The sequence below is a fragment of the Andrographis paniculata genome, unplaced genomic scaffold, assembly GCF_009805555.1.
Source record: "Andrographis paniculata isolate CXL003 unplaced genomic scaffold, ASM980555v1 Contig54END, whole genome shotgun sequence".
Classification (NCBI taxonomy): Eukaryota; Viridiplantae; Streptophyta; class Magnoliopsida; order Lamiales; family Acanthaceae; genus Andrographis; species Andrographis paniculata.
Window position 1 is genome coordinate 4,411,259 of NW_026137589.1, and position 17,833 is coordinate 4,429,091.

At 33.4% G+C, this 17,833-nt stretch overlaps 2 protein-coding genes and 1 long non-coding RNA gene across 6 annotated transcripts; 2 read left to right on the top strand and 1 right to left on the bottom strand.

Moving 5' to 3' along the window:
* Nucleotides 1-67: 67 nt before the first annotated feature.
* LOC127255450 (uncharacterized) lies at nt 68-3,879 on the bottom strand. The gene is made up of 3 exons (XR_007839633.1): nt 3,444-3,879; nt 323-478; nt 68-193 (listed from the first exon to the last, which is right to left on the bottom strand). It is a non-coding gene; the product is annotated as an uncharacterized LOC127255450 (long non-coding RNA).
* Nucleotides 3,880-4,267: 388 nt separating this feature from the next.
* On the top strand, nt 4,268-12,352 carry LOC127255652 (AP-4 complex subunit epsilon-like). Its single transcript, XM_051281304.1, has 11 exons — nt 4,268-5,086; nt 5,499-5,684; nt 6,320-6,535; nt 6,621-6,731; nt 7,053-7,250; nt 7,367-7,498; nt 8,797-8,853; nt 9,024-9,140; nt 9,393-9,470; nt 10,460-10,603; nt 10,968-12,352. The coding sequence occupies exons 1-11, from the start codon at nt 4,520-4,522 to the stop codon at nt 12,012-12,014; spliced, it is 2,853 nt and encodes a 950-aa protein (XP_051137261.1). The 5' UTR covers nt 4,268-4,519; the 3' UTR covers nt 12,015-12,352.
* Nucleotides 12,353-13,167: 815 nt separating this feature from the next.
* Nucleotides 13,168-17,471, top strand: LOC127255754 (uncharacterized). 4 transcript variants are annotated; one of them, XM_051281472.1, is made up of 9 exons: nt 13,168-13,300; nt 13,407-13,475; nt 14,368-14,397; nt 14,779-14,811; nt 15,036-15,106; nt 15,355-15,436; nt 15,954-16,046; nt 16,457-16,521; nt 16,607-17,204. In XM_051281472.1, exons 1-8 carry the CDS (start codon nt 13,202-13,204, stop codon nt 16,490-16,492), a joined length of 513 nt encoding a protein of 170 aa, XP_051137429.1. In that variant the 5' UTR covers nt 13,168-13,201; the 3' UTR covers nt 16,493-16,521; nt 16,607-17,204. The 4 variants fall into 4 exon arrangements, with proteins under 4 accessions (XP_051137429.1, XP_051137428.1, XP_051137430.1 ...); XM_051281471.1 differs by having other exon boundaries at nt 16,457-16,516; XM_051281473.1 differs by lacking the exons at nt 16,457-16,521; nt 16,607-17,204 and adding an exon at nt 17,212-17,471.
* Nucleotides 17,472-17,833: the final 362 nt, after the last annotated feature.

Below are 17,833 nucleotides of genomic sequence, written 5' to 3' on the forward strand. Positions count from 1 at the left end.
ACAAAATGAGCATTATACAAGACTTGTGCAATCTGTTTTTTAGCAGTTGCATAATAACTTACTTTAATGTCACTGCCACGAATCATAATGTAGTTATACACCTTGTCACTCCGCTGAACTTGAGGTCCATTTTTCACTAAAACGCTAAGGTTTTCTCATATTGGCAACGCCACTCTCTATTCGCGGAAAATAACTTCAGCGAAACATGCATAAAGCAAATCAGATACAAACGAAAATTCATACTAATCCTCGATTGAACATCATAAATCATACAAACAAATGCAGACAGTATCACAGAGTGCGAAGATGGTCAAGGTTTTACCATCCCTTAGGATTGATGTAGTAGATAAATCCCTCGTAACGAATATCTGACTTCGACGTCACGCTGATGAGCATCCGATGTATGAATCCGGCGTCGGCGACGTCGTATTCTTGCTTGTACTAGAAGGCTCCTTCTCCATTGATACACACGGATCACCTTCAGATAACATGCAAATAGTATGTGAATAAATGAAAAAGAAACAGAACAGGAATGGATTCAAGAATTCAGTGTCGGTGCGCCAAAATGGGAATCGGCAGAGCCTCGACTCCCGCTCTGCAATTTTCAACGGTTACAGAAATTCCGAAGGTGGGGAAATTGAAACATCTCTGATTCTGTTTATTTCCTTTAATATTTCAAACATTTTGTTATTTCCTTTAGTATCTCCTTCTTTTTTTTTCAATAAATATTAATTAATTTGATTAATTATTTGAATAAATAAATTTATTTATTTATTTATTTAAATTTGTATATAATTATATATATTATTTTTTATTTTAAAATGACAATAATATGATTTTGCTTTGAACTTTTAGAGTGTGTTTGTTCGGGAGTTTAGATTTTGAGTTGCGATTTGAATAGTAAAAATTTTGAATTTGAATAGTTGTATGATGTGATATAAATAAGTGTTGATGTGATGTTTTGAATATAAAATTTAATTTTAGTATAATATAAAAAATAAAAAATAGGTATTTGATTTTGATATTTTTTGGAAAAAAAAAATAGATGAATAGTTTATTTAAAATTCAATCCCCAAATAAAGACACCTATGATATTTTATTAAAAAATACATACTTATATTAAAATTATGCAAAATGAACCGTGTGGATTTCAATTTAGAATTTACCAAGTGATCGTTTGGTATAGATAATTGAATTACAGCGAAATCATAATAGAAATTGAATAGATAATTAAAATAAATTTCCTATTCGGTAAAAATAAAATTTAGCTGAAAAAAGGTAAAAAAAAAAAAAACATACTATAGTTAGATTGATCAACCTAAATAAATGATTAATCGGGGCAACATATAAGTTTATCGGGTGAACATACAAACCAAAAAAATATTTATGGTTAACTTTTTCGTTTAAATAATTAATTAATGAATTAGATAAAGAGTAAAATTAAATTTTAGTGTAGATTTTTTTTTTTAATGATAAAATTTAAATTCTTAAATAAACAATTAAATATGATATTTTGTAAAATTAAAATAATATAATTTAAAAATACGTATATAAATTAAATAGTATAAAAATTAAAAAAAATAATAATAAATAAAATATTCAATTTTTTGTATTTTTTGCACTTGACAAATAAATAAAACTAGAGAATGAGAAATAATTTATTTCTTAATCGTTCCATTATCTGACTCAATCAAATAAAGAAAAATGAGGTCATTTTATTTTTATAGCTTCATTTTTCTGTATTAAACACATCATAAGTTTTTTGATTAGTTTAGTTGTTTTTTTAATAAATAATCAGATATAATATTTTGTAAAAAAATAATATATTTTTATTTAAAATTGTCCATAATGAATAATATCAATTTTAGTTTAATATAATAATAAATAATAAATAAATTCTTTAATTTCTCAAAAAAATAGAAAAGTATATGTTTTAGTGTTTAATAGTATAATACTTAGCAAGGAAAATATATGGAGTTTGTTATTTTTTATTTGATACAATTTTTAATATATATTTAAAAATATTGATATTTAAATGTTAAAGTGAGTATTTAAAAAATAAGATAAAATTTAGTAAATTGTTAATAAAAAAAAGTTGGAAAAGTTAAAAATTAGATATTACTTGTTAAAATTAAAATATTAGAATTGTGGATATATAAAATTATTAATTATAAATTAAATGTACATAAATTTCACATAAAAAAAAAAAGTGATATAATTTGACGAAATATATATCATATAGTATATCATATAATCTCGTAAAAAATTAACGTTAAATGTAAATATTATTTTATATTACCGACTTAGTTTTCATAACTCCCATAAAAAATATCTAAACTAAAACACAAATGGTGTGTTTGTTTGGGAGATTGGATTAGATTTCTACTCTTCAATCTCATTTTTTTCCAAAAAAAAACATCAAATCAAACAACTATTTTTTATTTTTTATATTATACTAAAAATAATTTTTACATTCAAAACATCACATCAACACATATTTATATCACATCATACAACTATTCAAATTCAAAATTTTTACTATTCAAATCTCAATTCAAAATTCGAATCTCCAAACAAACACGGTGTGTTTGGTACATAGAAATGAGGCAAGAGAAATATAAATGACTTCATTTATTTTGTTTGTTTGAGTCAGATAAATAAAATTTAAGAAATAAATCATTTATATTTCTCTATTTATATCTCATATGAAGAGATAGAGATAAATGACGTTGCAATATATATTTTAATTTTTTAATTTTTTTACTATTTAATTTTTATATTTTTTTAAAAGTATATTATTTTAATTTTACAAAAAATAAATTAAATTTATTGTTAAAATATTTAATTTTAAAGATTTTTTAAGAAACTGTACTAAAACTTAATCTTAAAAAACTTACCAAAAATATTTTTCATGAATTTTTATTAATTAAAACTAATTTTTTATTCGATTAATCATTTATTCTCAATTGATCAATTTTTATATTTGCATTTTTTTTATATTTCTCAACTGAATTGTATGATTTACAGAATTAATTCTACTTAATTTTATTTATCTCCAATTTTATTATCTACTCTAATTTATCTGAAATTCAATTATCTATACCAAATGCCACCTAATAGAAAAAAAAACTCATATATTCTTTCCGTCACATAACAAAGTATCAATTTTTCCATTTTATTCCGTCATATAACAAAATATCAAATTTTTTTTTTTTAGTAATTGTACCACTAACATTATAAATACTCTTACAACATATAATATATTACACAAATGTCATTACCTTTATATAACACGTACTAATAACGTTATTTTAGTCATTTATACTTTATTTTTACTATATCCCAATATAATATTAATATTTCTAAAACTAGGTTGACAAACAAATGAACACTTACTTTTGAGACAGATGGAGTATTATTTTTAAAAACAAATGAACACTTACTTTTTCGCCGAGCTCATTCCCTTCGCTTCCTGGGCCCAAAGCAGCCTCCCTCAAAACAACCCCAGGGAGCAAGCAAGGAGAAGATAGCTGTCTTTGCAGCCTTAGTTCAGTTGTTTATCGGAGGAAGCTCGTGAATGCGGACGGATCCCTTTCTTTAAACAGCTGTCCCTGCCTAAAGAGAGAAAGGGCAATCGTAGACGAGGTTGGGTTTGTGTTCCGTAAATTCTCATTCTTCCCCCTAGATCCCCTAGATCCCCACGCACTAGGTTTCTTTCTCGACTATACTGGATCTGCAAAAAAAAGATGACTACCAATTTCTTTCTCATAGGAAGAAAAGATGAAGTATTATTTTTAAAATATTGATTATTAAATTCATGAGTTTATTTATACACTGGTTCTTACCGGTGAAATATACTTTTGATATAAAAAATAGAATTATAGATAAATGGTAGTAGGATATTATTTTATTTAGTAAGATGATAATCTATATAGAGAAATGTAAGATAAATTAACTCAAAAATTTAACAATAATATAAAATATTTTAATTATAATTTTTAATACCTAACATCAGAATATTTCCATAGAAAATACAAAATCACTTCTGTTTTTATTAATGGCGAATAGATCAACAAAAGAAACCACATACTAGGCAGAAAGCGGTGAATGCAACTTAGAAATACATATAATTGAAGGGATCAAAGTGCAATTAAAAACAATGAAAGCGACGCAATAGTGCAGAATTATCTGCAGTACTCTCTGCAGCATTACTTGTACCCTAAAGTGTCGTCTTCCTCCCCTTCTGTATTTCTGGACCTAAAATAATTTTTATACAAATTTTTTTCCTTCAATGCGTGCACAATTAACACGCAGATCGATTTCACATAATATCAATCCTTCTCCTCCCCACGCCGTCAGTTTCCGTGCAGATTTCTTGATTTTTTCCGAAACCCAGAACCCGAATTTCTCATTAGCGGTGCGAGTTTGGATCAATTTGGTCCGGGATTGATCCAAGTTTCTTGAATTGCAAACCAATTCAAAGCTGGAGCAGTTGAAGACGATCGGTCGGGAGCTCGCAATGAGCTCCCAAGTAGGATTTGGGCAGTCCAAGGAGTTCCTCGATCTCATCAAGTCAATCGGCGAGGCTCGATCCAAATCGGAGGAAGACCGCATTGTCTTGCGCGAAATCGAGACGCTTAAGTCTCGGCTGTCGAACCCTAATAACCCTAAGTTCAAGCTCAAGGAGTACATAATCCGCCTCATCTATGTCGAGATGCTGGGGCACGATGCTTCGTTTGGATACATTCATGCCGTCAAGATGACGCACGACGAGAATTTGGTGCTGAAAAGAACAGGATACTTGGCAGTTACTTTGTTTCTGAACGAAGATCACGATTTGATTATCTTGATTGTGAACACGATACAGAAGGACCTGAAGAGCGATAATTATTTGGTGGTTTGCGCTGCGTTGAATGCAGTGTGTAGGTTGATTAATGAGGAGACGATCCCTGCAGTTTTGCCACAGGTAGTGGAGTTATTGGGGCACTCGAAGGAAGCTGTGAGGAAGAAAGCAGTGATGGCGCTCCACAGATTTTATCAGAAGGCTCCGGGGTCCGTTTCCCATCTCATTTCCAATTTCCGCAAGGTGCAAACTTTCTATTACTCGATAATACCACTGTTCTATGCATTTTTATATATAGATATGTATATATATCCCTTTTTATTTCAAACAGTGTGATAGTAAGTGCAGATGTGGTTTGTTGGTATTCTGATATAGTCTTGAGTATCTAGAAGAAAATGAAAAACCAGTTATTAGCTATATGTTCTTAACCTATATGTTCTAAATTTCTATAATCTATTTGTGAATTTGGTGCATGGAGTGATAAGCCTTGTTCTTTCTACCTTGTTAATGAACTGAGAGTATCTGGGGTGTTTATGTAGATTTTGTAATTATGTTTGTGAGCCATTAAATTTGCTGCTCTTATGTGCTATTGAAAATTTACTTGTTTCCAGAACTAATTGATTCTATTCTTACAACAACTAAATTTTGCTTGCAGAGGCTTTGTGATAATGATCCTGGTGTTATGGGTGCAGCACTTTGCCCACTTTATGATCTTATTGTGGCTGATTGTGATGCATATAGAGATCTGGTGGTTAGCTTTGTTAATATTCTTAAGCAAATATCTGAACGCAAGCTACCAAAGAGTTATGACTACCATCAGATGCCTGCTCCATTCATTCAGGCAAGCACGGTTTTTCTGTTTTTTGTTTTTTCATTAAGTTTTTATGTAGTTTATGGAAATTTTGTACGAGATTTTCATTCTAAGATACAAGAAGAGTAAGTGTTACAACCATGCCTTGTCCATTATTTTTGTACTTTCTAGAGCATGCTTTTCAAATTATAATGCAGTTGCTTATTTTCATGTGCGGGTTTGACTAATGCTTTCTTGATTGAGTAGTTGATTTCTACACCCCTAATCCCCTCTGTATTTTCTGCATGACAATATAGTCCTAAGATATAAACAAATGCTGCATGATATTGGTGAGATAAGTGATACACATTTGCTCCATCCATTCAACTGAGCCAGATAATTTGGGTGCTTCACAGATATCGGCCTTTAGAAGAATGAATTGTTTCCTCAATATATATTCTTATTTTGTATATTTTCAATGTTATTAAGATAGTTTATTCTCTTGTTTTAATAGAGCAAATTGTTGAAAATTCTTGCCATTTGCTAACCATCCATTCAACTGAGCCAGATAATTTGGGTGCTTCACAGATACCGGCCTTTAGAAGAATGGATTGTTTCCTCAATATATATTCTTATTTTGTATCTTTTCAATGTTATTAAGATAGTTTATTCTCTTGTTTTAATAGATCAAATTGTTGAAAATTCTTGCCCTACTGGGAAGTGGCGAGAAACGTGCAAGCGAACAAATGTACACAATTTTGGGCGACATTATGAGAAGATCTGATTCAACAACCAATATTGGGAATGCCATCCTTTATGAATGCATCTGCTGTGTTTCCTCGTTACACCCCAACCCGAAGTTGCTTGAAGCTGCTGCTGATGGCATAGCAAAATTTCTGAAAGTTGGTATTGTGTAATTTGCTGTTATCTTTTCAGCATTCCTTTTTATGATGCATTATTTTAATGTTAATTTACTCTATTGGACAGAGTGATAGCCACAACCTGAAATATCTTGGTATCGATGCACTTAGTCGGCTGATAAAAATAAGCCCAGAGGTTGCTGAACAGCATCAGCTGGCTGTTATTGATTGCCTAGAGGTGAGAAATATGGTATTTTGATTTATGGTATAAACTTTAAACCAGTAGACAGTAGGTTTTGACATGCTGTTACTACCATTGATATGGAAAACAAAGGAAAACTAGTTTCTTGTGTAACATTGGAGTTAATGGAAGGAGAAGGACATGATGTTGAATGCTGGAGTCGAAGCAGGATTTGAAACTATAAACAGACTTGGGCTTAAGAGATGTTTTTCATATTGTTACATTTTAAGAAATCATTTATAGTTTGAGGGTAATGGCATGCTTGATTGTTGTTTTCTTTCACTTGGATGTCATTGTATGACTTACTTTATTATTCAGGACCCAGATGATACCCTAAAACGAAAGACATTTGAACTCCTGTATAAGATGACCAAGTCTTCAAATGTGGAAGTAATTGTTGATCGTATGATTGACTACATGATAAGCATCAATGATAGTCATTACAAAACTGAAATTGCATCTAGATGTGTTGAGCTTGCGGAACAATTTGCTCCTAGCAACCAATGGTTCATACAGGTGAGCTCACTGGTTTATACTTTTCAACGATTTATCCTTTTAAATGATTTCTTGTCATATTGAGTGAATATTTGAGGGGTTTCTACTTACTTGTTTTCCTATCTTTTGTTTGTCAGACCATGAACAAAGTATTTGAGCATGCAGGGGACCTTGTTAATGCTAAAGTTGCGCATAATTTAATGCGGTTGATTGCTGAAGGATTTGGGGAGGATGATGATACTGCAGACAGCCAGCTTAGATCATCTGCTGTATGTATTTCTATTTTAGTTCTAAGTTTGGTTCTGATCCATATATTTGCCTTTTGAATTGTTTGGTATCATTTATATTCTGAGTTCATTCTTGGCCTTTGAAATGTTTGCATTTATGCCTTTGCGATACCATTTTCAATTTTTAAGTGCATTGTGTATTATGTTGTTACATTGCTCGCAATTTGGGGGATGTTTAAGGTTCATCTACAATCATTACTTTGCTACCTATTTCCATTCTATTAAGAATGGTATTCCGTTTGGAAGTTGCATTGTGTGTTTGTTTTTTGTTATAATATATGGTCAAATGCATACATTTGGTTTGTCAAAAGAGTCATTTCTCCTTTAGAGCATAGGTGATTGCACTCTGGGCAGGAGAGCAACACATTTACATGATTTATAAGTGCCTGGCTGTGGTTGTTGAATTTTATATTAGCAGTAATATATTAAACCATTTAGCTGGTCATCAATTTTCATTTCAACATTGTGTGTCAGAGTATTGAATTAATGATTGAAAGAGTAAGGTAGTCTTTTTTTCTTTTTCTCACTGATTAGACCTTGGTTAGTTCTTGTCTTCTTTTTGTTTTTTTTTTTTTTTTTAATTTACTCTGTTGTCACTAGAATCTTGAAAAAAACTTGAATATCAGTTTTTGCTTGAGTAGGGATGGAATTCTTACCCATCACTGCTGAAAAGTTGCAGTATTACTTAATGCCTTGGGGAATGAGAAAAGTATCACGGGATATCCAAGAGTAGATGTTATGCTTGATGAGTAACTACAGGACGTATGATTCAATGCATACTCTCTGTTCTTGGGGTTAAAATGGTTGTAGTGAGGATAGGTCAAGAGAAAGAATGCGACGATGAGATATTGAAACCCCTTGTGTTTTCTTCAAGTTGATTGTGAGTTTGTGATTTAATAATGTGCTGCTGAAGCAAGTGTTTTGAATTTTTTGGCTGATTTGGAAGTTGTTTTAGTTCAATTTTAAGGGCATCAATGCCGGCCTGAAGGCATGCCCTCTCCACACGATGACAAATATGTCCTTTCGGTTCTGGAGAGAACTTTTACTATCCTGACTTAGTAGTGACCCTTGTTTTCCTTTGATTTCTCAAATTTTGTTACCTCTTTTCTTCGATTATGTATTTTATAAAAATTAGTTTGCACATGTTCCTAATTTCGTGTTGTGGTATATATGTTAATAACAAATCTAAACAACATTATCTATATTAACATCGTGCTTGCTACTTGGTATAGATATGATGGATCAAAATTTGTGATAGTTTTTTTATCTATTGAATGCAGGTGGAGTCATATCTTCGGATTATGGGCGAGCCAAAGCTTCCATCAGCCTTTCTTCAAGTATGTGCATGAAGTCTTGGTTGTGTTGTCACACCACTTCTTCTTCTTCTTTATATATATATATATATATACATACATATTATGTTCTGCCTGTACTAGATGTAGACACATTTTCAATTTTCTGTTATATGGCCTCACACTGTGTTTTCTTTACCTGTTTTATGCCATAGGTTATCTGTTGGGTCCTTGGGGAATATGGGACTGCAGATGGGAAGTATTCTGCCTCATATATTACTGGGAAGTTGTGTGATGTGGCCGAGGGACATCCGGAGGACAACACAGTGAAAGTGGGTATCTAGTTTATGAATGCAGATGATTTTTATGGTGCAATTATATTCGGCATGGCAATTTCACTAATTCTTGTTGTGAAATTTGGCTTATTGATATTTGGAAAGCTTTGTCCTTGTTGCACTAAAGTTTTGGGAATCTGAAAATGGGTTGTTTGTTAGTGATTTATATATCTTTATGTTTTTGGTAGAGCACTTAAAAACAATATTCTCTTATTATTCTTGACTCCCTTTTCGTGCTTGTGTTTGAAGGCATATGCAGTGTCAGCGCTAATGAAGATATATTGTTTCGAAATTGCGGCCGGGAAAACAGTGGACATGCTGCCTGAGGTAAATGTTTATTATATATGTATAGAGTAGATTCTGACCATCTGTTTACACTTCATAGTTCATACTTTCCTGCTTGAGTATGTCCATCCTCTATTGCCCATATCAGTTGATCTGTACATGAGCTGTTGTATAAATGTTGTGTTTCTTTACTTGTGCTTTGGGAGAGTTCTGGTGTCTTTTGTTGTTTTGACTTTTGAGAGTAGTAAAAAGTTAGATGGTGAAAATAGATATTTGATGTGATATTTTTAAATATATATATTTTTTTAATAATTAATAAATAATATGAGAACAAAAATGCAAACACAAGTAAAGAGTCATTATTTTCCTTGATAACATCACTCACCTTTATGAGCTGAATATGTGCAAAATTGTGTTCAGCTGTCTGTAATCAATATATCTCTTTCAATACTATTCAATCCATCTGCTTTCCCTTCTAATTTTGTCCATCTTGCTGTGAAGGAATATTGAACAGTTTGAATGAATCCTGCAAAGATGTCATGTATGAGATAAATTACATCAACAAACTCTCATATGTATCGATTGTGATCTGTATGTTGAGACTTGAGTAAATTTTTTGCATTGAATGCCTTAATGTTTCCAACTGATGATTTGGTCCGATTCTCAAACAATTCTAGAGTTATGGGCATACTGGTCGTTATTTGTTAATTGTGAAAATTGAAATATCTAAAAGGTTGTGGAGCACTAAATATGATTGTGATACCAGCTATGTAGTTTTGGCAGGTTTCTATATAGTTGTGATTCAAAATACATTAATAAGCTAAACTGTTTCTTCAGTGGTGTGATAGGACTTCATTGCTACTTACTCAACTGTGTTTTTTCAAGTATAAGACATCAAAATTTTGATAGATTTGCTTGAGATTTTTATCGATTTGTCTAGGTATATATTTATGTTGTCTTGGAAGTTCTGTCCTAAGCTACTTTCAAGTAAAAATGGTTTTCATACTGCTAACAACTTGTCTTTTCTACAGTGTCAATCCCTGATTGATGAACTGTTAGCATCTCACTCAACAGACCTTCAGCAACGGGCCTACGAGCTTCAGTCAATCCTCTCCTTAAACGCTGAAGCTGCCAAACAAGTGATGCCAGTGAATGCTACTTGCGAGGATATTGAGGTAATAATTTCATCGTAACAATATTTGTTTATCACTAATTGCTGGCTCGATATACAATGGGTTTATTTTGATCCTTCCATGAGACTATTCTTAGCTTTTAAATTTAAAGTCTAATTGGATTTGAAATGTGATGCATTCGGCACACTAATGGATGAACTTTGCATCCTTACTGATATCGGTTCATATTGGAAAATGTTCAAGTGTGAGCCTTTTTTGAACCTTATGGGGTTATTCTTATAATGTATGCAGTCTGCGTTGTTTGTATAACCGTATATTCAAATTAATCTCGCCTGTCGACTGCTGTTTTCCTTTGGTTGCTTCTTCTAATACAATCATTAACCGTTTCGTAATTCTTTCCCCTCAGATTGACAGAGACCTTCCATTTCTTGATGGCTATGTCCAACGAGCTCTGGAAAATGGCGCGCAGCCGTACATACCTGAGAGCCAACGCTCGGGAACATCAAGCATTAGCAATTTCAAGAATCACGATGATCACGAACCATCCACACATGCTCTTAGGTTTGAGGCATATGAGCTGCCGAAAGCCCCGGTGGCTGCAACTGTTCCACCGCTGCTGTCATCCGCAAACGAACTTGTTCCGGTCCCAGACATATCATCATATGCCGCAGATACGTTCCACCCTCCGACATCTGCTCCATCCACCTCAAACACTGGCCCCTCAGAACTCAAGCTCCGACTCGACGGCGTTCAAAAGAAGTGGGGACGGCCGACTTTCTCCCCTCCAACACAGACGACACCGACCTCTGATTCTATAAAGACTCCGAGTGACACAACTCAGCGTGACTCAGCAAGCAATTCCGCCTCGAAAGCGCAAGACGTATCGTATAGTTCAAGAAAACAGCAGGCGGAGATTGCGCCGGAAAAGCAGAAACTGGCTGCTTCACTCTTCGGGGGCATATCGAAATCGGACGGAAGAACGCCGTCTAGGCAGCGGGCTTTGTCGTCTCAGAACCTGTCTTCCGACAAGCCTCATCTCGCCAAGACGTCGTCCGACACTGCTGCGGTTAAGACATCCCAACCGCCTCCGGATCTGCTCGACTTGGGCGAACCATCATCCGTCAACATGGCACCTTCAGTCGATCCGTTCAAGCAATTAGAAGGCCTTCTCGATCTCGCGCAGGACATGCCTCCTGCAAATCCCGGCGCCTCTGACATTCCATCTATTTTTGCAGACATGTCCTTAAACCTCCCCGGCGATGGTAACGCCAATCAAGGATCAAATCTGCTCGACACAAACGGCGTGGGAGCTAGTGCAGCGGAACACTCGATCCAGCACTTGAACAAAGGGCCGAATTTGAAGGAGTCGTTGGAGAAGGATGCGCTCGTTCGACAAATGGGCTTCACTCCATCCGGTCAGAACCCGAACTTGTTCAAAGACTTGCTCGGCTAATGCTATTGCGCGTACTTTTTATTACAGATCATTCGGATGGATTTCTCGATGATCTCTGGACTTGTGTCTTTGCCTGAACTACAGCGTGCCCGGGAAGACAGGTATGTCGGTCGAAACTGGTGCGTAATTTGTGATGGTTGTTTAAGATTGATACTATATGGTTGTGTAGAAATATAAAGACAATGTAGGTTCTTGAACCTATGGCCTATAGAGCTGTTTTTAATTGTGCATGTTTTGAACGCCCAATTTTTGGAACATTCTGGAGTATTTATACTTTCGCTCTTCCAACCTTGTTTCTGTATAATTCTCACTTTTTGCAATAATTTTTTGGGTTCTTATTCTCTGCTTCAGTTCTGTTATCTCTCTGTTATGGAGCGATATGCGTTTATATATTTACACGTTTTTTTTTTTTTGCAGTTTGAAATTTGTTGGAAACATATGCATAATTAGGCTGTGAAGGTTGAGGTTGTGTATGTTTAGGATATCCTCCCTCCTTCCTATGTCTATATATTTTCACAAGAAAGTTTTAAAAATATTAGTATTATATTGGGATAAAGTATAAATAAACAATAAAATGACTAAATTAACTCTATTAATATTCCATTACAAAGGTAACGATATTTGTATAATTATTAAAAAAGAAAAATGTAATATTTTATAAAAAATGAATAATATATTTTGTTAAAATTTTATAAAAATTGCAAAAAAAAGTTTAATTTTTTTTTTTCTAAATGACGTGGGAACGCCAGCTGCGCATTGGGTAAACCCCGGCCGAACCTAATACCCTTGTATATATAATATTTGTATTCAGTATATTTTTATTATAGATGGTAAAAATTGCATAATAAACTACGACTTTGTTTAGTCCATTAATTTTTTTTTATACATTTTTCGATTAATATTATAAAATATATAATATATACATCTATGAAATAATACATACATAACAAACACACGCCTGAAAACGCAACCATACCCCTAGCTATTTTGTATAAAAGGGCATGTAGTCAATTATGATCGTGGGCCTAGAAAGAACATTAATAGGCCTTTAGGCCCAATAAATAAAATAATGTGGCTTTTTCGGCCCAATTTTTTCAGGCTCCCGCCTTTTCTTCAATGGTGCATTTTCAACCTCGGTTTCAAACGCATTTTATTCACCGTTTGGCTTGGGGAGAAAGGAGACGAAAATGGAGGGCGCGCCATCAATTCCAAGCTCTAGGGAACTGAATTTGAAGAAATCCTTCAACCGCGGCTTGCGTTCCTTGCTTACTGCATGCTCCGATGAGGTAAGGGTTTTTGTTTTACGATGAGTTGAAGGAATTTTGGTTCGTACTAATAGCTACCTCTTCGATTTTATTTTATTTTTTAAATTTTGGTTTCTATTGAAATCAGGAATTTCGTAAAGCTTTCCCGAGTTTCTCTGCAGCTGAGCAGGACCGCCTCCACGGACTCTTCATTCAGGTAATTTGCGAGTTTGTTTTTAAAATTGTTATTCATCCTTGTTTTCTCGGTTCAAATTTCGGAATGCATATTAATATTAGCTTTTAATATTCAGTAAGGAAATCTATGTTGTTTAGTTGTATTATGTATTGTTGATTTTCCACGGAAAATGTTTTATCGGATCGGTGCTATGAATATGAGTGGTTTTTTTTTTTTTTTTTTTTAACAATATTACTTAGTAATATCTGAGATGGTAGATGAACATAAATTTTAAGAACTAAGAGTGGCACTGTGCTCTCTTAATATTGGTAAATATAAAATTATTTACTGTCATAGATCTAGTCCTGGAATCTTGAATGTGTATTAAAAACTTAAAGAGGGCATATAGTTATGATCGTGCCTTGATTGTAAGGGTTGAAACCCTAAACCCTCCCATAGAAACCAATGTTTTACTTATTGGAAACTCGCTTGAGTGAGAAATCCTGTTTGCTAATACTATATACATGCTGGGAACCTAGGTTTATGCTCTACTCTGGTAAAGATCCGCCCGACTTCGATTTGCACATATAGGACAAATCTTCTCATTACTTGTTAGCCAGATTAGTTAACATTTCTATGTTTTGGTGCAACAACAAGATGTTATAGAGGAATAAATGAACCTTTAAATGGTAATGCTTAATTTCCATTGATATGAAAATTCTTACAATTTTCTTTGTTATTGTCATTACGCATCCGGCGTGTCTTTTCTTCTTTTTTTTTGGGTGGTGGGGGGGAGGGGTTTCTAGACCGTACTCATAGGATTTGGAACACATCTTTCAGTATCTGTTATGAAGCTCTGATATTAAACATGTTCCATGTCCCTATCCATACACTTCAATCGTTTCACTCAGCATTATGGTTTTACAACTTTCAGGTTATCACCTCTTTGCATGAAGATATAGAGGTATGCAATCTGTTTTGTTTGTTGATTACATTCGTGTTGAATGGTTAAAGTTTGGTGGATTTATGAGTTTTTGATATAGCATGTTTGTTTGTAACATATTACCTTCAAACATTTTACCGCTTATGTTCTTATAATCTATTAGTACCGTCATATCGCCCTCAAGGGAAGCCTAATATGTAATCCTCAAAAAATTGTTTTGGACTTTGGTCAATTTCATTATTTCTATGTACTGCTGATATTTGAAATCTTGTGGCTCAGACTACTCTGCAGTGTGCAGCGTCCTCATATTTGTAGACTATTTTTCTCTTAAATGAGAAATTTTTGTTTGTTAAATTGCAAATGTTCGGTAACAGTGATGCAACACTTTTTGAACATTTGCAGGAAGAATTTGAGTCCATAGTTCTGGAAACAAAGGTATATATCGGATCTTACTGTTAAATCTGGAGCATAAGACTGCTTGGTCATTTTCTTCAGTACCACAGCAACTAAAGATACCACATTCTTTCAATTTCATATACTATTTTATATGATTTATTATTTCCATTTGGTTATTCTTCTAAGTTGTAATGTATATACTATATATGAAGTACATATTCGTTAATTCGGTGTTCACATCAATTAGTTTCATTACTTTGCAGGCAGGAACAGTTCTTGACAAAGTAGAGGAGCTGGTGGAAGAGCATAATCTAGATCCGCTCCTTTCAACAAAGTATACTTGCTTCTGTCCAAGAATTGTCTTTGTATTGTAGAATCTCTTCTCTGGAATTAATTAGGTGTTTAGATGTCATATAAGGTCGTCTTTTAATGCAATAATAAAAGCTTAACAATAGAACTTTTCTTATGTGTATTTATATATGCAACTTTGATAGTGCCAAAATCGTTATAGAAGTACATGTTACTGCTAGATTTTCAAATTCTACCTATAATTCCTACCTACGTGTCAACAATTGCTTGCAGGAGTAATGTAGGTGAAACAGCTCAAAATTTGTCTCAAGCAAAGAAAAATGAGCTTAAGCATTTGACGGCACTCCTGGAAAAGGTAAGCTCACTATGGTAAAATCTACAAGCCAAATTATAATTTAATCTCGTTTGATAGGTGCTGCAAGTATGTTGTGCACATGGTACTTATTTGTATGTTTACAGAAAATCAGAAATATTTAAAATTATTTGTAATTGTTAACTTGCTGTTGTAAATTGCAATTGAATATAAAGGTTGTTGAAGATTTTGTATAGTGTGGAGTTACTGATACATGAAAGGCTAGAATCACAACAGTAATGATTTTGTCACAAGAAGTACTCATAGTTCCACTATTATTCATCAACATTAGTTTATTAACATTTGTAAAAGCGGATGTACTGATTAGTTCCACTTTGAACTTTAGGGCATGTGTGCTTTACCTCCTACGTCTTCTGCATAAATTTTCAAGGCAAACATATTATGGGTTTTTCCCCATCCAACTTGTCTCCATGTGTTAGTTCCTCTGTTGTTTTTATTCTTGAGTTAAAGATAACCTTTTCAATTTGTTTATTTATTATCTTATTCATACATTTATTAGGCAGAGGAACATAACAAAAGAACCAAAGCACACATCGAACTCCTCAAGAAAGAGAAACAAGACTTCACTGGAGGAGCAAATATTGTTCCCGAGGTCAGGAATATTTTCTGAATCTTTGAGAAGATTTATCTTGAAAGCCTTGTAAATGGGTTTGATCCTTTAAATTCCAAAACCGTCAAATACTGGGATATCCTACTATGAGACCGGCTACCAATCAAGTCAGGTTAATCTGTAATCCTTCAACATGGTTTGAAGGTTGTATTCTACTTAAACTGAAGCTTTGGACCAAAACTCACATAATTAGAGATCTACTAGGCATGAATTGATTCTGGAGCATGTAATTTTCATATCATTCCCTTGAAGCTTTGAGATTACTTGGAATGAAGAAGGTGTCAGATCTGTGGATTCTTATTCTCTAGATGCTTTTTCCATTAGTCGGAATTCCTGTTAATTTTGTACTAGCTTTTTATCCTGACCTATAACTTTTCAATACTGTGTTATAGGCTTACAGTCAGCCAAGATCTCTTGCAATTTCTTAATTTTGAAAACAGCTCAAAAGTTCTGTAAGGTTTTGATCAGTTTGCTGCATTTTCTATTTCCTCTGGTTATTTTTCAGCAATATTTGTACAAATTGCTAAATTATTCTAATGCAGTTGACAAGAGAAACAGCACTCTTAGTGCATTACACCTCACCATGATGACATCTAAAAACAGCTTGGCTGAGTCACATAGGTGTCACCCGAAGAAGTGCATTCAGTTACATTTAATTATGCCAGAAAATGAATACTTTCTTATGTTCTTGGACCTGTTCTAGCATCCAGTAGAATTGTTATGATGTGCTTATTAATCACTGCTCATAATTAATGCATCATTGGTTTTTTTTTTTTTAGATTGAATTTGTTATCATGTATCATTGCTATTCTTTATATTAAGTTTCGGATCATGTCTGTTAGTGAACATCTTTCCATCTCATAGTTAAGTACATGATGAGATTCTAGTTGTAGGCGTGTAACGCGTATCTACTGTGCACGTAGCATTATTAGAAAATAATATTTGAAATATTATGATTGCTGAGCATCTCAGGAGTTTCTTTATTGTTTTTTTATTATATTATATTATGATTTAGATTCAAGCAGCCCATTATTGTTCCACTATATCTACCCACATCGTACTTCAGGAATTGGTGCAATGTTTCACGTTTTCCAAATATGATTTTTAATTTTAGAGGTCAGAGCTGACCTTAACTCTCAATCTGTAGCCTCTGATGAACAGATATGAATTGTGAAAGCCTGGCAGCTGGTGGCACCGAGACAACTGTGGTCAGTGACAGGTTTTACATTTTTGTTCATCACATTATTTTAGACTTTTCAGAATTTATTGTGGGTTGACTTTTTGGAATAACCAGTTGAGTGACGTAATTTGATTTAATACACAAGCTTAGGATGATGTGATGAACTCTTACTGAGTCTCTCTGCCTGGTTCATAGTGTCATTTTTTGAGTTCTTGGATAAAATAGCAATGAGATTTATTATTCTATTTGTTCTGATAAAGTATAATGGTTGATGGGAATGAATTATTTGTGTCATAACCTGTATCAAATCTCTAAGGTTTGTTATGGTATTTAAATATGTTTTTCTGAAATATAAATTGCGTCTGATTTTTGTGTTTTAGACAAGTGTATATCTGTTTCGAATTTGAGTATAGCTTTGAGGATTTTGAGAATACCTTTTGATATCTATCAGGAAGTTTTTGAAACATCATCTTATAATGGAATTGCGTGTGTGGAGTGTGTGCATATATATATATATGTGTGATGTGTGTAATATTTTGATAACACACATTACTATTACTTAATAGACAATACAAGCATATCATATTGT